The 21413-nt window shown below is 37.0% G+C and overlaps 1 protein-coding gene across 1 annotated transcript in view; it reads left to right on the top strand.

The window, feature by feature from the left end:
• Window positions 1-21413, top strand: part of LY75 (lymphocyte antigen 75) — a 116321-nt gene that overhangs the window by 90952 nt on the left and 3956 nt on the right. The window contains exons 35-38 of the mRNA XM_065931619.1: window positions 8527-8637; window positions 16397-16513; window positions 17270-17443; window positions 19535-19561. Coding sequence (XP_065787691.1) covers window positions 8527-8637; window positions 16397-16513; window positions 17270-17443; window positions 19535-19561 — 429 coding nt within the window. The remainder of the gene's footprint in view (window positions 1-8526; window positions 8638-16396; window positions 16514-17269; window positions 17444-19534; window positions 19562-21413) is intronic.

The following is a 21413-nucleotide window of genomic DNA, read 5'->3' as shown; positions in this document are numbered from 1 at the left end:
ATAGACTTTATAAGAGCTGAAGAAGTGCATGTTGATTAAATTAATGCTGTGAATTAATTAGCTTCTCTCAGGAGGTTTTATGGATTAAATTAGAAGGTGTATGAGTTTTGGCGTTAGGTACAGACTGTGTGGGCTTCCCTGGTGGCTCAGAGGTTAAAGCATCTGCCTGCAATGCGGGAGACCTGGGTTCGATCCGTGGGTCAGGAAGATCCCCTGGAAAAGGAAATGGCAACCCACTCCAGTATTCTTGCCTGGAGAATCCCATGGACGGAGGAGCCTGGTGGGCTACAGTCCATGGGGTCGCAAAGAGTCAGACAGGACTGAGCGACTTCACTTTCACTTTCACAGACTGTGTGGCCTTGATTGAATTGCCCAACTCATTGCATTTCAGTTAAAATCGAGATTATGGCCATAGGGCGATCATGGGCATTCAGGGAGTACGCTATGTCTAGCACCTATTTGAGGCACTGTGAATCTTGGTTTCCCTTTGTTCTCTTCATACGAAATGAAGGGTAATTATTGCAAAGAGATAACATCATGAGTGCAACTTTATGTGGGTTGATGTGTATGGTAACTGAGCACATTCCCATGCATGTTGATAACATAGAGCTGAAACACCTGTGTCCATATTTTATTATCATACTTTACCAATTTATCTAGACAAGATCAGGAATAATATTTTGCTTAGAACTAAGTAAAAAGAGCTTTTCAAAGTTATTGTGGAATTTGCAGAATGGCAAGATCTTAACAGGAAAGGTCCTGTGGTGTTGCAGAAAATATAAATGTAATATTGAAATGGAAATTATTGTTCTCTGTTATTTTGGATTTTGTTAGTATAAATGATCTCATGTTTTTCTTAGCTATTATCTTGAAAAATCTCAATGAACAAAGCATTCTTTAGATATATGGGTTAGGTACCATAGCAGCCCTTTTAAAAAGTTCTTCTGGAACACCACATTTTGTATGTAGTAAATGATCAGTATATGTTTCTTGGGTCAGTGATTTCCCGTGGGGAGCATGAATATAAGTGAATATAAGCATGTTAGAGTAAACCCTATTCTGGTGGTAGTTACATGGATCAGAATCTAGGTTACTAATTTTGAATTGCCATAGCCTGCAATACTCTGCCTCCTTCCCTGATGTCACCTCTTACCACCCTTCCTGCCATTCACTCTGTTTATCCACACTGACCTCTGTGGGACTCAGCCACCTTCTGACTCTCCTACCCAGACCACCCTCCTCTTCCCCATTCCTTGGCATGGACCCTTCCATGTCCTTCAGATCTCTGTTCACATGTCTTCTCCCCAGGCCTTTCCCGAACACCCCACCTTCTCTATAACATCCCTGTGTTTGTGTTTTCTCTTCAGAGCACTCATTTCTCTTGGAATGAATCTTGTTTTTCTTCTTGCTTGTCTCTCTGCTCACCAAGGAAGCTCTGTAACAGCAGAAAATTCACTGTATTGTGGATTTTTGTTTTGTTTTGAAATGTGTCTCTATGCTGTATTCTAACTTATAATAAAAGGACAAAAAATTTAGATGAATGATTTAAAAAGTATGGCGGTGGGTCATGGGTTTGCAGTTTCTTTGAAATTATTTTTACTCTTGCCCTTGAGCTCATCTCATAATTGAATTCAAAGCATTAAGTCACTTAAATGTATTGATGTGACTTATTCTGACCCTTGTGGATGGCACAATGATGTTTCAGCAAAAATTATTTCAGATTGTAAAATTTGAAATGTTAATGTGTGTTTATTTTTCTTCCAATGAAAAAGTTATAATTAGGTATTATTTCAGGACTTCTTTCATTGAGAAGCTTTTAAAAATGTACTTAAGTGTTGAAAATTAGTTTTGCAACAGGGTTATCATCCACAATTTTTTTCTGATACATATCAAGTATTTAAGATTATTTTAGATTTTTTTTTCTAGATTATTTTAGATTTTGAGGGCAGATCTTCAGGTTGCATCGATTAAAAAAATGGACCAGTAAAGCCCAATGAGAAGGGTGCAGAGAAACACTGCTACCTTCATTCTATGAATAAAAGTCATGACAGCTTTTCTGAGAAAGGACTTGAAGGGAGAAGATGGGGTGGACGTCTTAGAAGCTAGGTTGGGTGACGTTGAGAGGGGATGGAATGTCAGAGTGGCTGAATTTCCTTAGGATTTAGGGAGATCTTGCAGGCCTTCAAGGTTATCAGGAGCCTGGTATACCATATGGTCCTCCATACATAATAAATGTAATAACCAATGACTGTTTCTCCTTCTGCCACAGTTGCCCTTGTGGAAGGTAAGTGACTGACCTGTATCTTAACGGGAGAAAGACAAAGGTCTTATTGATGAGGAAAAAAAAAATACAATCTTGCCTTTCCATTGTTAACATTCAGAACAAGTGTGTCCCAAGGATCACTTCCTCTTCTGCTGTGCCTGGTTCTTTAAAAAAATTAATTACAAGGGAACAGAGAGTTCTATTAGAACTCGCTGGCAATGCAAAATATTTCTGTAGATATGCCATCTTATTCTTTTAGCACATGATAGTTTTAAGCAGAGGATCTATTTGGAAACTTATTGGAATTAAGTACAAGATTTTAAAAGTTTCATCAGGTTCCTAGATCTCTATAAACACAGTAAATCAATAGAATTATAAAATTATACAATCCATAAAGAGTCCTTTCAGTTCAGTTCATTTCAGTCACTCAGTCATGTCCGACTTTTTGCAACCCCATGGACTGCAGCATGCCATGCTTCCCTGTCCATCACCAACTCCTGGAGCTTGCTCAAACTCATGTCCATTGAGTTGGTGATGCCATCCAACCGTCTCATCCTCTGCTGTCCCCTTCTCCTCCTGCCCTCAATCTTTCCCAGCATCAGGGTCTTTTCAAATGAGTCAGCTCTTCGCATGAGGTGGCCAAAGTATTGGAGTTTCAGCTTCAACATCAGTCCTTCCAGTGAACACCCAGGATTGATCTCCTTTAGGATGGACTGGTTGGATCTCCTTGCAGTCCAAGGGACTCTCAAGAGTCTTCTCCAGCACCGCAGTTCAAAAGCATCAAAGAGTCCTTTAGGTGCAACCTATCTTTCAGGACAACTGTGAAAAAGTGAGAGTAACAGAGAAGCACACTGGAGAGAGCATTGTGAGCAGGATATTTTTTTCTTTTGAGCAAAGTATGTTTATTGAAATATATTTTCTAGAAAATATTACAGGTTCTGTAATTGAAAACTTATGCTAGTATTCTGGAAGGCAGGTTTTTCACTGTAACAGGATTATAGCAAAGACACTTAGCACTGAAAATTTAACCTTTCTTTTTTTTATTTTTGAGTAACTAATAATTGTCAAAGATTATAATTGTACAATATTAAGAAGTATAGAACAAAACCAATTAGTTTAGCTTTTCTATCTATACGTGTGAACCTCAGTTAGTTCTATCATAGGAAGTATCAGCCTCTGTGTGAAAACTCTTCTTCTCAGAGTAAAAATACATTTTTTGAGTAGTGCTTAAATCTTGTTTCTGGGGCATACACTCTGGTAGTATGAGAAGAGGGGTTCAGTGCTGAATTAACTGGAATTAGTGTTAATGCTGAAATAAGCCTGAGGAGAACGCTGTTGGAAGTTTAAAGAATATGAAGTTAACAATTTGTTTTTTACTTTTTCTGCCTGTAGCTTTTTGTTTTTATTTGTGTTTTGTTTTTCTGTTAGTCTGAGCACATACTGCTTATTTAATTATTCAACAAGGGTCTTTGTCAATTGTCATTATCATAATACTCCCATCTTAGAGGCCTGTGTGACCTAGATAAGCATTTGGCTTTTTTTTTTCCCCCAGCTCCTTCAGGTCTCTTTTTTTATATGTCACCTTTATGATGATCAGTGCACGTGAATATGTGTTTGTCTTCAAAGGGTAATACAGCCCCTTTTCCAAGAAGATAGGCTACCTGTGGTTTTTGTGCCTAGGGCCTTGACTTGCTCACCATCCAAGCTGCAGCTAATCAAAATAAGGGTAGTTTCCTAAATCAAAGACTGACTACTCTAAGCTAGGTAGCAACCCAAGAGGGTACCTGGTATAAGAACACTAGGAGGTCTATTTAACTGCTAGGAGATTATCCTTAGATTTCTTATTATCCCAGGTATCCCTGCAGAAAGTCTCTATCATGTGGGGTAACCAAAACAAGTCTTTAGTCTTTATAATGAGAAAAGGCCTCTCACATCTTGTATAGTGTAAAATCCTGTAGAAGTTCAGAGGGGTCAGAGTTTAAGGAAGGTGAAGGTTGGATACTTCACAGATAATTGACACGTGAGCTGCCACTGAACAAAAGAATACAGTTTAGTCTATAGATGATTTGGAAATCAGAGTTCATTGTAATCATAAAGCCTAAGAACTACTGGGTTGGCCAAAAAGTTTGTTCAGCTCTTTAGTAAGATCGCGTGGAAAAAACTGAGTCAACTTTTTGGCCAACCCAATACAAGTGTACAAAGAAACAATTTATAAATTTCACTTTACTTGGTGTTAATTATATTTTATATACTTAATAGACATGCTTTATTCCATTTAAATGATATTTCAAAAATTATTTTTATATTCTTGAGTTATTTATCATCATTAAAAGATCCTGTGTGTAGCTTTGACTAGAAATAATACACAAGAACATTTCTCAGTCCATGGTCCAAGAATTTTCAGTGATATGTAAAGGTGTTTCAAGTGGAATTAAGTGTGGTAATGGAGTTTGTTTCTATTTCCATTTTTAAAAATTCTATAAGAGTAAAGGAAAAACAACAAAGGGAACCAGAAGAAAAATACGAAAGTCAAAGTTTGCAATTCAGAGTATGTGCCCTCCTGACTTTCAATTTGAGTTTCATTCTGGAAATGACTGCTTTTTTTCTCTCTATCATGTCTTAATACAGAAAACATGTGATGGCAGGAGTGTGGGACAGGAGAGACCTGCCTAGTTTACCCTTTCAACGAGTATGTGACTCTTCTCATTGTGGTTTTTATGGTGGTCTCTCTACCTGGGATTTCTTCATCTTTCTCCTTTCCACGTGCTAAAGTTATCCTGTGAATTGCAGCTCAAATATTATCTCCTTTCTGGAATGTTTGCTTACTCCTTTTTTGTCTGTGTGTGTGCTTACTCAGCCACGTCTGTCTCTTTGTGACCCCACAAACTGTAGCCTGCCCAGCTCCTTTGTCCATGGGGTTTCCCAGGCAAGAATACTGGAGTGGGTGGTCATTCCCTTCTCCAGGGGATCTGATCGAACCCGGGTCTCCTACATTGGGAGTGGGTTGTCATTCTCTTCTCCAGGGGATCTGATCGAACCCGGGTCTCCTACATTGGGAGTGGGTGGTCATTCTCTTCTCCAGGGGATCTGATCGAACCCGGGTCTCCTACATTGGGAGTGGGTGGTCATTCCCTTCTCCAGGGGATCTGATCGAACCCGGGTCTCCTACATTGGGAGTGGGTGGTCATTCCCTTCTCCAGGGGATCTGATCGAACCCGGGTCTCCTACATTGGGAGTGGGTGGTCATTCCCTTCTCCAGGGGATCTGATCGAACCCGGGTCTCCTACATTGGGAGTGGGTGGTCATTCCCTTCTCCAGGGGATCTGATCGAACCCGGGTCTCCTACATTGGGAGTGGGTTGTCATTCCCTTCTCCAGGGGATCTGATCGAACCCGGGTCTCCTACATTGGGAGTGGGTGGTCATTCCCTTCTCCAGGGGATCTGATCGAACCCGGGTCTCCTACATTGGGAGTGGGTGGTCATTCCCTTCTCCAGGGGATCTGATCGAACCCGGGTCTCCTACATTGGGAGTGGGTGGTCATTCCCTTCTCCAGGGGATCTGATCGAACCCGGGTCTCCTACATTGGGAGTGGGTGGTCATTCCCTTCTCCAGGGGATCTGATCGAACCCGGGTCTCCTACATTGCAGGCAGATTCTTCACCATCTGAGCCATCAGGGGAGCAAGTTACTTTTTTCTTCTATAGTCTCATAACATTTAACCTCTCATACCTTTGATATGTATTTGTGTCTGACTCTCCTAGCAGACTGAACACTTTAAGTGCAGGACTCATTCCCCTTTAATCAGAGGTCCCCAACCGCCAGGATCTAATGCCTGATGATCTGAGAGGTGCGGCTGATTTAATAATAATGGAAGTAAGATGCACAGTAAATATAATGCGCCTGAATCATCCTGGTACCATACCCCTCCTCCCCATACTCCCCTCACCGCCCCCCAACCCCAGCCCGCCCCAATCTGTGGAAAAATTGTTTTCCACAAAACCAGTCCCTGGTGCCAAAAGGCTGGGGACCACTGTCTTAAATCCTTTTATCCTTACTCCCTGGTACTAACTGTTGTCTCTGACACATGGGAGATGCTCAGCCAATGATTGTTGGATGGATGATGGTAGTGACAGTTATCAATAACGCTCAGAAGTGTGAAGGAGGGGATTCTGTTTCTGACTCTAGTGAAGTGGGACTGGACTAACACTCCCCCCAAAAGCAACTGGAAAATCTAGATGAAATTCTGTAATAATGGTATCTGCAGGCATCAGAGAGTTGTTTAGGCAGCTTGTTGACGTGAGCCCACTATCCTGTGTATTACTTTTCCCTTTAGGAGAGTTGCCCACATTCTAAGGAGCTAAAAAGAGAGCAGAGTTTTTGGCATTCACACAGTATTAATGAGACAAAAATTTGAGTTTTTACTTACCAAAGAGGAGGGACGCTAGCTAATCTGCAGGCTTTACTTGGAATCTATGGATATCGGGCCTCACAGAGATTGTAACAGCTCCCTCAGGTGGAATCAACCCTTGATTGTATTTAAATAATCTTCAATATGCCAGCTGCATGCCAGGATCCTTTCTAGGGGAGAATGACATCATCTCGAGCCTCTGCAATTTTTTAATTTTAAATATCAAATACCAGATACTGTGCAATTTTTCCCGCACAGTATCTGGTATTTGATATTTAAAAAAGAAAACAAAAACTACCAGGCATAACAAGAAACAGGCCAAAGCTGGGAAAATAAATCAAAACAGACCAATAGATAATACAGAAATTAGGGTTTTCGAAAATGAACTTTAAAATAACTGTAATAAGTTCGAGAACATTTATAAGGTTGAGAATTTCACCAGACTCAGAATCTATAAAAGTACAAACAAATGGAAATTGTGTACCTGAAAAACAGCTGACATTATGAACTCAGTAGATAGGTTTAACACATTAGTTAAAAACCAAAGAGCAGACTGCACATGTGTGCGCGCTTAGTCGATAAGTTGTGTCTGACTCTTGCGACCCTATGGACTGTCGCCTGCCAGGCTCCTCTGTCCATGGGATTTCACAGGTAAGGATACTAGAGTTGGTTATCATTTCCTTCTCCAAGGGATCTTCCCAACCCAGGGATTGAACCCAGGTCTCCTGCATCTTCTGTATCACAGGCAGATTCTTTACCTCTGAGCCACTGGGAAAGCCCAAAGAGTAGGTTAGTACACCATAAAGAACAAGATTATGATATGGAGCACCAAAGGCATTAAAAATAGGAACAAAGTGAACATATTGAACATGTGAAATCTAACATTTATGTATTTTGAGTCCCAGAAATGGAGGAGAAAGAAAATGGAAAAGCATTATTGAAAGTGATGATGATGGCCAAGAACTTTGCAAAAGTGAGCAATGAAAATAAAGACACAGATTCAATAGTTGTGTTGCATTATTAGCAGGATTCAAAAAAATACTAGAGATACTACTGTCAAACTACTAAAAATCAAAGACAAAGAAAATCTGGAAAGCAGCTACCAAAGAGCAACCATCAGACTGACCTTGATTTCTCAATAGGAATGATAGAAGCCAAAACAGTAAAATTACATCTTCAATGAAAAATAAACTTCCTTTCAAGAATTTTTTATTTGCAAAAATATCTAAGTGGGAAGAAAATATAAAGACATTTACAGAAAATCACAAATTTAGGGAATTTGTAGTAGACCTATCCTTAAAGAAACACTAAAGGGGTTTATTCAGGCAGACAGAAAATTATTCAAATAAGTAATTCAAATATATAAGAATGAAAAGCAACAGAGAAGATAAATATGTGTTTAAACGAACATTGGCCACACAAAATAGTAATAGAACAATAGCACAAAGAGAGAGAAGTTAAACTATTGTAAGATCCTAGAGTTGTCTAGGAAATAGTAAAAGTACTAATTTATTTTAGGTACTAATAAATCAAGATTGCATAGTGTAATTTTCAGGGTACCCACTATAGGAAAAAAATTAAAGAATATATAATTAATAGGCTAAAGGAAAAATAGAATATAAAATTGTTTAATAATCCAAAAAGACAACAAGGGAAGAAAAGGAACATAAATCAAGTAGGACAGATAGAAAACAGTGAGGTGGTAGATATAAACCCAAAGGTGTTGATAACTATATGAAATGTTAATGGAAATAGCCATTCTTTTTTCTATGAAAATTTAATATCTCATATCTTTAGGAGTTCATGAAATTCTCATTTTCAAGTTATTTAACAGTGTTTCTCTTTTTCCCCATAGACTGCCCTTCATCCACCTGGGTTCAGTTCCAAGACAGTTGTTACATTTTTCTTCAAGAAGCCATCAAAGTTGAAAGCATAGAGGATGTCAGAAATCAGTGTACTAATCATGGTAAGGAGTTTATTCTATTTTGTTTTTTCACAGATCAGTAAAGAATGTTCACTAATTTCTTTAAAAAATGGTTTGTTGTGTCTTACTTTTTACCTTTGGTCCTTGTAACAATTTTTATTCTATAATATGCAAGACATGCAGTGGAATTGGGGTAAACTCTTGAGTTGGAAGTCAGCTGTTGGACAACAGTGCTCAAAGCAGAGTGACAAGAGCAGTGTGTATTTGATGTAAGCACTCTGTGTTAGGCACTGTTCTTAAGCACTTAATACACTTTTACTGGCTTTTATTATTGCAGCAAACCTATCATGAAGTTTATTATTTGCCTTCTTTTATCAGGAGAATAAAACTACTTCAATTATTTGTTCAGGATAAATAGGAAATAATTGGCAGAGCCAAGATTCATACCAGGGATTGTCTGATTTTAGGAACAGTGTTCTTAATCACTCTGTCTTTCTGCCCTGAAAGTACTGTTTCAGGCATGCAGTGAGGGCAGAAGTCAGATCACATGGTATTGTGACATGTGGTATGGAAGAATCTGTTGTCGTTGTTCAGTCGCTAAGTCGTGTCCCACTCTTTTGTAACCCCATTTCATTCTCCAGGGGAACTTCCCAACCCAGGGATAGAACCTGAGTCTCCTTCATTGGCAGGGGGATTCTGTATACTGTTAAATAAAAATGAGAAAAGGGCTGTTTGCTACATGATTTGCTCAGTATTCTCTGGGAAATTTCACATTGTGAAATATTTTAAATAAAAATGTCATTTTTTAAAAAGCTGCTCTTGAGTATTCTTTATATATTTGGCTGTTTGGCCCAAAGTGCATCCTTGTTGAGCCTCTAATTGTGATACTTGTCAGCTGAAACTAAAACTATAGTGTCAACTAACATCTTTTTCAACTGAGATACCTATGATGGTGATATGAGAGTCCTTGATTATTTAAAAGTGCTTTTTATTATTGTGTGAGATCTAAAAATTTCTTGATTATTTCACTAAATTTTCTCTTAAGCATATTCATAACACCAGCATTTAAAGTACCCTTTAGCAGGAGTTCCCCAGCAGTTCAGTGGTTAAGACTCTCTGCTCCCAATGCAGGAGACAGAGGTTCAATCTCTGGTCAGGGAACTAAGATCCCACATGCTGCAGGCCATGGCCAAAAAAAAAATTAAAATGACTTTACCTAAAAAACACAATTCTGACAACCCACCAATATGACATTTTGGAACAATATCAAATTGCTTTAGGGTGCTTTAATTAAAGTCATATTCGCTTATTATAGAAGGAATAAATGTAAGCATAGGAGTTTTAAATCCTAAGACATGCCAATACTACTCAATACATATTTATTGTTTTTCTTAGGAATAAATGTAGGCATAGCAGTTTTAAATCCTATGAAGTGCCATGGAACTCTCAATACATATCATTTTTCTTACTTGCTAAATGGTGTTGAACATTGGCTCTTTGAAGACAAAACATTTCCAACATGCCAGTATGGTTTCATTCCAAGGAAATGGAATAATAGGAATTTTGCTGGTCTTACAAGATTTTTTAAGTGGTGTTTTCTCCCACAACTACTTTCTGTCTCTTTTTAAAAAGCCATATTGGGTATACTTAGACAAAAACACAGATTTCAAGAAACAGATTATATTGGAGGTTCAGAGCCAAGACAAGATGTGTTCTATACTCCTGTTAGTTTGTATGAACCGCATCATTAGATTTCATTGTCCAGCTCTGATACTTATGTTCAGCAGTTAAGCAACCACATTCACTACAGAGGCATAGCTTTTACTTGTTGACTGACTTCCTCTGCAGTTAACTAAATGTAGTTAATTGTATTTGCAGTTTTCCTTTAGTAAATGAACCAAAACGAAATTGAAAACACCCAGCAACTTTGAGGCCTCATATTTGATTACTTATTTTGAAGTCCATTAACTCTATTTGTTCAAAGCAAAGTAGCCATTTAGGGATTTTAAATTCTTGGGTACAAATTTGCTTATAAAGTTGATTTTATGTCTAAATAAAAATGTCTTTATCCCAGTTAATTTATAAATTCAGTTTGTCTTACTGATGTGAATTTTTAAATTTCTTATACATTTTTCATAATGTCATCATTTATTTCATAAATCCTGTATATTTGCTTCCACTATGGAAATACCCATTTTATTGATAAATCAGAAAATTAACTAAAAATTAATATTACCATTACATTTTTGCCAAGGGTAGTGTTTAGAACAGTAGGTGGTTTGTACAGTAGGTAAACATGAATTCAGTGTTTGCTATATATAAAGAAGGAAAAGCATAAAGAATACAAGATATTTAAATTTGGATTTATGAAGTCTTCACATATTGTAGAACTATACCAAGTCCTATCTTAAACCTATATTTAGGGGTATAGAAAATAAGTGACTTGTTATTTTTTGGACTGCTGAGAGCTATATTTAGAAATATTCCCAGTGCTCTGTGCTAATTTACTTGAGGTTACTTTCATTATACTTATTTGGGGTACTGTTATCATTCATATAGGAAAATAACTGTGAGAGCCTAAAATTTTTCTTATTTTGCAACATTTACTCTTTTTTACATTTACCTTTGATTTAGCTATTTTCTTTATAATAGAGCCAATAAGTATTTTCAGTCTTTCCTTTTTGTGATTTGTGTATAAGCTATGTTACTAGCCATTAAAAGAATGAAAGACCCAAATTACATCTCAGTAGGTAGCATTACTGGTTATGCATTTAAAAAAATTATTTTTTTGCTTGAGTACATGCATTCTTCAGGGACTTATGCTGTCATTCGTTAAAGAAAATGAGTGTGTCTTTTTTGCCTGACACAGTAATTTAAATTTGTTCAGTATTTACTTAAACTGCACTGTTAAAAATCATTCATGTTCCATTGGCTGACACAAGGTCAGAGAAAAGAATGAAAATCTCATCTCTGAACACTTAAGCCTAAACTATAACCTAGTTAAATATTTCTCTTGAGAATTTTTTCTAAAATGGCACTTTGATTACATTTCCTAAATTAGTACAAGTAAATTTGGTACTAGTAGGGTAAAACAGATTAAAAGTGTACGTGACATTTAATAAACAGGAGGTGATAACAGCTAGAATTGATAAAAAAAAATCCTAGAATTTTTAACAATGAAGCTGTGACTTAGAAAGAAAACCTTGCTAAATTCTAGCTTTGGACTAAAGTATTGAGTATTTTAAAGGTCAGTCTTATTTTTTTCTTTTTTTTTAAACTTCTTTCTTAATTACACAAATGCACAGTCATTATATAGAAAAACATATGCAAATATTTTAAAAATAAAAGAAAATTACCCTAAATTGTACCATCCTGACTGAACACACACAAGGAAATGTAATGACTGTTAACATTTTGCTAAGTATCCTTCTAGACTTCCAAACCCCTAGGCAGATATATTTTAGTAAATGTTTGATAATACATATATCTATGTGCTAACTCACTTCAGTCATGTCCAGCTCTTTGTGACCGTAAGGACTGTAGCCTGCTAGGCTTCTCTGTTCATGGGATTCTCTAGGCTGAAGTGGGTTACCATTTTCTACTCCAGGTCATTTTCCTGACCCAGGGATCAAACCTGCATCTCTTACATCTCTTGCATTGGCAGGCAAATTCTTTACCACTAGCACCACCTGGGAAGCCCATGTTGCGACCCCATGGACTGCAGCACGCCAGGCTTCCCTGTCCTTCACTGTCTCCCAGAGCTTTCTCAAACTCGTGTCCATTGAGTTGGTGATGCCACCCAACCATCTCACCCTCTATCGCCTCCTTCTCCTCCTGCCTTCAATCTTTGCCAGCATCAAGGTCTTCTCCAATGAGTCAGCTTTTTATATTAGGTGTCCAAAATATTGGAGCTTCAGCATCAGTCCTTCCAATGAATATTCAGGGTTGATTTCCTTTAGGATAGACTGATTTGATCTCCTTGCTCTTCATGGGACTCTCAAGAGTCTTCACCAGCACCATACTTTGAAAGCATCAGTTCTTTGATGCTCAGCCTTCTTTATGGTCCCATTCTCACATCACACATGACTACTATAATATACATTACATATGTGTGTATATATATATGTACATATGTGTGTGTATATATATATATAGGGATTATATTAAGCAAACTGTTCCATAATCTGTATTTCCCTTAAAAATATCTTTCCATAGCTGTAAATACAGAATGTATATTTCCTAATAACTGCACGATACTTCTCTATATGGATATGCCATTGTTTTTCAGTTGCTCAGTCATGTCCGACCCTTTGTAACCCCACGGACTGCAGCACGCCAGACTTCCCTGTCCTTCACCATCTCCTGGAGCTTGCTAAAACTCATGTCCATTGAGTCAGTGATGCCATCCAGCCATCTCATCCTCTGGCATTCCCTTCTCCTGCTTTCAGTCTTTCCCAGAATCAGGATCTTTTCCAGTGAGTCAGCTCTTCACATCAGGTGGCCTAAGTGTTGGAGCTTCAGCTTCAGCATCAGTCCTTCTAATGAACATTCAGGACTGATTTCCTTTAGGATTGACTGGTTTGATTTCCTTGTTGTCCAAGGATCTCTCAAGAGTCTTCTCCAACACCACAGTTCCAAAGCATCAATTCTTCAGATATGCCATAATTGATTTAATTCTCTAATATTGATTATTAAATTATTTCTAATCTTCGAGTGTCATAAATGTGATGAACATTAATGACTGTACCTATTTGAGCATAAATTGTTCAGAATTGCTGGGTCAAAGATGTATACTTTTATGTAGGACTTTCCATACACCTTGCAAAATTGTATCCAAAAAGGTTTTTAACTAATTTTTCTCCAACTAGCCACTTATGAGTTCCTATTTTTCTCCACTCTAAGTCAGCACTGTTTAATCTACACTTCTGAAACTGCTTATTTTTCTTTTCACTCCTTTACTAGTGAAATTGCATATTCACACATTTATTGTGGTATATTTCCCTTTGTGAGGATGAATTGTTTTTTTTTAATTGAAGTGCAGTCAATGTACAATATTAAGCAAGTTTTTATTCCATTTTTAGTTACTATAAAATATTAGCTATATCCAGTGTTGTACATATGTCCTTGTAGCTTATTTTATGCATAATGGTACCTTCTAATCCCTACCCCTATATTGTCCGTGACCCTTTCCCTCTCTCTATTGTCAACCACTAGTTTTGTTCTCTATATTTGTGTCTGTTGTCTTTTAAACAGTCTGAGACAATGTTTTTCCTCTTTTTTATTCATAATAGAGCTAGTCTGCCTAGTTTGTGATTTTCTTCTTTAACATAATATGGTATGTTTGGGGAGAGATTTTAAGTCCTATAATTTTCTTTTTCTTATAGTTACCTTTATTTGTTAAGTTTCCATTAAAAGATGTAAAAGTAATCATCTGATACAAATTTTTCTTACCACATCATGAGCTAAAAGCACTTTCTTATCTCCAGTTATCTGTTCATTACCAAAAAATTACGGATTTTTAGAGTCTTCATAAATAGCCTAGTAAGTTTCCTTTAATTCTCAGTGGCAGCATCAGTGTCACCTGGGAACTGGTTCAGAATGTAAATTCTCAGGTTCCATATTATTCCAACTAGATCAGAAACTCTGGTGTAGGACCTAACACTTTTAACAAGCCCTCTGTAGGTGATTCTGAAAATGAAAGTGTTAGTTGCTCAGTCATGTCTGACTCTCTGCCACTCCATGGACTGCAGCCCGCCCTGCTCCTCTGTCCATGGAATTCTCCAAGTAAGAACACTGGAGTGGGTTGCCATTCCCTCCTCCAGGGGATCTTCCTGACCCAAGGATCAAACCTATGTCTCTTGCCTTGCACACAGATTCTTTACCATCTGAGCCACCAGGGAAGCCCTGTAGGTGATTCTGGTGCACACAATAGTTGGGCTTCTCTGATAGTTTAGTTGATAAAGACTGTAGCTCAAACAGTAAAGAATCTGCCTGTGAGGCAGGAGACCAGGGTTCGATCCCTGGACTGGGAAGTTCCTCTGGAGAAGGGAATGGCAATCCGCTCCAGTATTCTTGCCTGGAGAATTCCATGGACAGAGAAGCCTTGGACAGTTGATAAAGAACCTACCTGCAATGTGGGAGACCCTGGTTCGATCCCTGGGTTGGGAATATCCGTAGGAGAAGGGAAAGGCTATCTACTCCAGTATTCTGACCTGATTCCATGGGGTAGCAAAGAGCCGGATGCGACTGAGTTACTTTCAGTTTCATATTTGGAGAGCCACTGATCCAAGACAATATTCTGAAGTTTTCAGGAGTCTTTTTTTAAGTCAGGATAATTTTGGAAGAATTTAATAGTAGAAAAAGCTTCCTTATCTCTCCATGTAGTAGTTGAATTAGTTGTAGTACTCAAAACTTCCAAGATAACTTTAAAAATGTATAGGATCAATGACTTTTTGGAAATTTAGGAAAATTTAAATTGTAAAATTACTGAGACTGGAAAGTCATGTTTCTTAGGAACACTTTGATGCTAATTGCTCACTTAGCTGAGTAAAGCTGAAAGGATGTATATTCCCCAGGAGTTAGATGTACCTTCCCCACCAGATTTCTGATGATAAGCTTTGATGTCAATCATTATTTTCACTTACAAAAAATCATACAATATCATGAGAGAAACTAAGTCCATTAGTGTTTTCTCCTAAGTAGTATCCAATTAAGACAGTGGAAAGATTTTTTTTAATTTGCAAGAGCATCTTTCTTGGGTTAAGATATAAGATTAAATAATCTGGGAAAAGTGAAGTGCTCATATTTTATAGTGTATGTAGAATATAGATTAAAAGGATGAAAACATATTTGTGAGACATAAGATATATATATATATGTATATATATATACATACATATATATATATATATATATATGACTGCTGCTCTTGAACCAGGTGAGTCTCCCAGAAAAAATCATTTATCCACTGAGAATAAGAAATAAGGACCTCCTTTATCACTTTCCCTAAGCAGGAGTTTTCTAAGGATGACCACAGAGGAAAATACAGGAAGGGGTAGGCTTCAGGCAGCAGGCGCATAGTGGTCAGTTAAGTGAGGCAGGTCAGTAACTGCTTGTTACCTGAACTTCGTTAGGTCTTGGGACTATTCTGGCAAGTTGCCCTGGGACTTTTCAGCTCTCCTCAGTAATGTCAGAGCTACTCCTCCCTATAAATGTGAATCGAGGGCAGGAGGGGCCATGAAGACTAGAGAAAGGGATAGTAAAAAATTGAGAGTTGCAGGAAGTATGTTTTTCTGCTTAAGCCTTCCCATGATTTTGTTTCCATGTTGTTTATGAGATTACTACCGCTAGGTGAATGAGATAAAAGGTATGATTCAGTTTATCATATTATCATTTTATTTTTCTCATGAGTCTATTGTCTTTTCAGTAATGTGCATGACATTTCCAAGCTATTTTTTTTTTTTTTTTAAAGGATGTAAAAGTATATGTGGGGCTTCCCAGATGGCTCAGTGGTAAAGAATCCACCTGCAATGCAGGAAACAGATGTGGGTTCAATCCCTGGGTTGAGAATATCGCTTGGAGAAGGAAATGGCAACTCACTAGAGTATTCTTGCCTCAAAAATTCCATGGACAGAGAAGCCTGGCAGGCTAATCCATGGGCTTGCAAAAGGTTGGGCATGACTTAGTGACCAAAGGACAACAAAAATATATGTAATGTAGTAATGTATAATGGGTATATGCTTCATGTGATTTTCATTGCTTTGGAGAACATGCTGACTTCCTCTCCCTAAAATAATTTCAGGAGCAGACATGATAAGCATACATAATGAAGAAGAAAATGCTTTTATACTGGATACTTTGAAAAATCAATGGAAAGACCCAGCTGATATCTTATTAGGCATGTTTTTTGACACAGATGGTAAGTGATATTCACACTTACGTTCTTTCTTAATGTTAGTAATAACTTTTAGCTGCTCATTTCCCTAGTTCAAGTTGATACTTCCTGCAGCTTCCAGGCGCTGTATTTTCAGGATGCAGTCATGTTCACAGCTTTTCACTGAACAGCTCAGTGTGTCCCATATGAGAGCTAAAGTTGAGTCTTTCATCTGGATTAAAATATGATTCTAGACTCAGTATTTTTGTAAAATGGTAGCGTAATAAATATTGGTAGTAGTATCAACAATAGAATAGAAAACTATCAAGGTAATATTATAGAAATGTAGAAATGTGTTTATTGTCACTATTGAAAATGAAAATTACATATATAACTATTTTCAAAATCAAATGCAATTACTAAGGTTACCATTAATATTTTACCGATTATTTCTCCATGAAAATTATATATAAGTTTAATAAAAAATGGGATCTTCTTTAGAACCTTCTTGAACTAGTATCTCTTGTCTGTGTATAGGATATATTCTTCCTTCTAATTTAAGTACCACAATCAAAAGTTTAGATCAGACTTACCTTAGTAACTTCCCACCTTTAAATCTAGACCCAAGAAATCCCTGGTGGTCCAGTGGTCAGGATGTCACTCTTTCAATGCTGAGGGCCTGGGTTCAATCCCCTGGTCAGGGAATGGAGATCCCACAAGCCATAATTAAAAATAAAGCTAGACCCTTTTCTTTAACACATTTTATACTGTCATAATGTTAAAATATTCCTTAACTGACAGATGCCAGTTTCAAGTGGTTTGATAAATCAAATATGACATTTGTTAAATGGTCAGACCAAGAAGATGGCGAGGAGCTAGTTGACACCTGTGCCTTTTTGCACACCAAGACAGGTGATTGGAAAAAAGGAAATTGTGAAGTTTCTTCTGTGGAAGGAACCCTTTGTAAAGCAGCTAGTAAGTATAACTGAAGGTCTTTTTCCATTTTAAGAAGGGTGGGGAAGACAGGGCTGGTTTTTAAATAACTTTCTTTGAGTTGTGTGCCTCAATAAATAGAGGAAGTAAGATTTCAGAAGACAATTAGGTTGGTTTGCACCCAAGACTCTTGGAAGGCAAATATGTAATCCTATTACATTAGAAGTAGGACCAGATCATGTGAATCAGGCATACTTTTATTCTCTGCTTATTCTCAGAGCTAGTAAGAAGTCAAAATTTTCTTATGCTGTTCAAAGGAATTATCATAGCTTGTTTGATGTGATTTGATTAAAAAGTGGAAGTGGTGAAGAATAATGGTTAATTCCAAAATTCTAGTTAGTTTACAAAGAATTTGATTCAGTACAAGGACATCCTTGATTAGGCAAAGAAAAATTATACCATAGTTTATAATTGTGGACTAAAATATAAGTTTTCTTCTTATGCATCACAAGGCTTTCTAATGAACAGAATTATCCTGTCCCACAATATTTTCATATTATTGTTAAACATTAGATTTGTTCTTTTATGTTTTAGAAAGAATTGTTTTCTCATTAAAGGCATTTAAATTTCAAAACATGATTTTAGGATGCTTGAAGCAAGACAGAAACAGCCATTTCCCCACGTTGCATCCTTAACATTCCCCCCTTCTACTCGAACTGCAAACCAAAACTATACATCTGTCTCTGATTATTTCCTTTCTTTACATCTGGAGTCACATACAATTTTAACTTGCCTCAGCAGGTTTTTTGACTAATCAGTCACACTTTTATGGTCATAGCATTCAACTTCCAGTGTTTGTTGGATTTTTAAAATGTTGGTAATCTTTTCATATACTGTGCCTCAGGTCAGTTCAGTTCAATCACTCAGTTGTGTCCAACTCTTTGAGATCCCATGAACCGCAGCACGCCAGGCCTCCCCGTCCATCACCAACTCCAGGAGTCCAACCAAATCCATATCCATTGAGTTGGTGATGCCATACAACCATCTCATCCTCTGTCGTCCCCTTCTCCTCACACCCTCAATCTTTCCCAGCATCAGGGTCTTTTCAAATGAGTCAGTTCTTCGTATCAGGTGGCCAAAGAACTGGAGCTTCAGCTTCAGCATCAGTCCTTACGGTGAACACCCAGGACTGATCTCCTTTAGGAGGGACTGGTTGGATCTCCTTGCAGTCCAAGGGACTCTCAAGAGTCTTCTTCAACACCACAATTCAAAAGCATCAATTCTTCAGCACTCAGCTTTCTTTATAGTCCCAACTCTCACATCCAGACATGACCACTGCAAAAACCATAGCCTTGAGTAGATGGACCTTTGTTGGCAAAGTAATGTCTCTGCTTTTTAATATGCTGTCTAGGTTGGTCATAACTTTCAAGGAGTAAGCATCTTTTAATTTCATGACTGCAATCACCATCTGCAGTGATTTTGGAGCCCCCAAAAATAAAGTCTGTCATTGTTTCCCTATCTATTTGCCATGAAGTGATGGGACCGGATGCCATATCTTAGTTTTCTGAATGTTGAGCTTTAAGCCAACTTTTTCACTCTCCTTTCACTTTCATCAAGAGGCTCTTTAGTTCTTCTTCACTTTCTGCCTTAAGAGTGGTGTCATCTGCATATCTGAGGTTATTGATATTTCTCCCAGTAATCTTGATTTCAGCTTGTGCTTCATCCAGCCCAGCATTTTATTATATAAGCCAAAGTTTTAAATGAACTATAACTTCAAAACATCATAGTGAGCAAACCTGTATGAGGTAAGGTCACAGTTGTCTTCTTTACTTTTATGTTTCCACACTTTCCAACCCAAGTCATTTTGTTTCCCTCACTTCATCACATTGTCCTTTTCTTGAGTTTCCTTATTCTTTTTCCACTTTTTGAGCTAATGAATTTTTAGTCCTCTACAATATATATTTTTTTAAAAACTAAGTTCAAAACAGGTAATACAGACACATGACCAAACAATATAAAGAATATTAATTCTAAGCTAGTAAAATGTTTGTTTTAAACTACTTTGAGAGTATTTAAAATCAATCTTAGAATAAGGCATTTTTAAATTAATGATGATTTCCTTTTGTATTCCAGTCCCATATGAAAAGAAATATTTATCAGGTAAGTATGGTCTTTTGTTAAATTTTCCCCACATATAAGAATACATTAAGATTCTAGCATATTAAAGTACTGAATAGTATTAAAGACCTCTTTAAATATTAACTACATAACAATGTAATGTGGAACTTTTATAAGAAGGTAGAAAGTTCTCTTAGCTTAATAAGATTTTTTAAATGTATCTGCAAGTTATGTATGAACATTTTTAAAAACAACAAATAACATCTCTTCATTGAACTCCATTATCTGTTTTTGTGGGAAATGACTGAATCTTTTGTTAAAAAAAATTTTTTTTCTTATAGTTTTAATTACAACTTATGAAGCATCCGTCTCACTAAATGCATTTTTGGGAAAGGAACAGTTAACATACTTACATGGTTCAAAAAGCACAACTATAAAAGGCAAATTGAAAAATCTGTCTCCCACTTTGTCTCCATCCATTCTGTTTTACCTGTACCCTTATTGGGCACTATTTCAGTTTTGTCTTTAAATGTCCAGTGTTTGCCAATACAAACAAATTAAGATATATGACTTTTTTATTTACTAACATGGTCTAGCTCTCTCTCCATATCATTACCTATAGATAAATCTTCATTTAACCACTGTATACTTTTTCATTTATGGATATTTATCAGCTCCAGACCCCTATTGGGTTATTTCTGTATGTTTGCTATTGTAACAGTGCTGCAAGGAATGAGTAACCTTGCACAAACATGTTTATCTTTGATTTCCTGAAATATAACTACTGTATTGAACATGTATAACCTTGATCAAAACTGATGGTGTTTCAGAGAAATTGTACTATTTTGTGTCCTCCCCCAAACAATGTATGAAATTTTTGGATGTCTGCAAATTGTATAGTTTTTAACTTCCATATTTTTGAAGTATAAACATAGGGTAAAATGTTTAAATGTACACCTTAATGCTCGCTTATGTTTATACCTGTGTAACTAACACTCAAAGAACACTTTTGTCACACCACAGAATTCCCTGGTGACCCTCCCAATAAATGTACACGCTACCGCCATCCACCCCACAGGTAGCCACAATGGATTTCTATCACATAGGGTAGTTTGTTTTTGGGAACTTCACGTAAACTAACTATTTCTTTCAGCCAGAGTATTATTTTTGACTCATCAGTGTTGCACAGTATTTTAGAGACATACCATAATTGGTCTATTCTGTTTGTTGATATTTGATCATTATTAGTCTGGTATGAATGTGGCAGTGCTATGAACATTCTCACTTTTTTTTTTTTTGGACCGATGTTCTTGTTTTCCTTGAGAGTGAAATTGCAGGGCCATAGGGTAGCTAATAAGGTCCAGTATTCTTAGAACTAATCAGATTTTTCAGAGTGGTTGAACCATGTTACATTCCTGCTGACAGTGTATCCAAGTTCCATTTGCTCTACATCCACCCCATGAGGGTTTTATCAACCTATTAATATCTAGTTTTAGCCACACATATGGGTGTATAGTGTTAATTTTCCTGATGAAAAATGATGTTGAGCACTTTTACACATTAGCCATTCAGTTATCGTTTTTTTTCCCCCAAAAAATGCCTACTCAAATCTTTTGTACTTACTGTTCCCTTAGTATCATGAACACTTTCTGTCAGTTTGGGGCTTGCTATGACAGAAGAGAGGAGTGTTTATGGGTTCAGGAGAATGTAGGAAAAGTTAACATTCTTACTCTTCTATAAGAGGAATATATATTTTAAAAAATCTAACAAAACACCACATTCATTAACTTGGCTATCAAAAAACAAAACTAAGAAAAAAAAAAAAAACAGAAAATAACGTTTCCACAAGAATACGGGTCCTTTGTGTACTGAGAATGTAAACTGGTTATTTGCT

The sequence above is a fragment of the Muntiacus reevesi genome, chromosome 3 (assembly GCF_963930625.1).
Source record: "Muntiacus reevesi chromosome 3, mMunRee1.1, whole genome shotgun sequence".
Lineage (NCBI taxonomy): Eukaryota > Metazoa > Chordata > Mammalia > Artiodactyla > Cervidae > Muntiacus > Muntiacus reevesi.
Note: the sequence above shows the minus strand (reverse complement) of the source record. Positions and strands in the feature narration are given on the sequence as shown.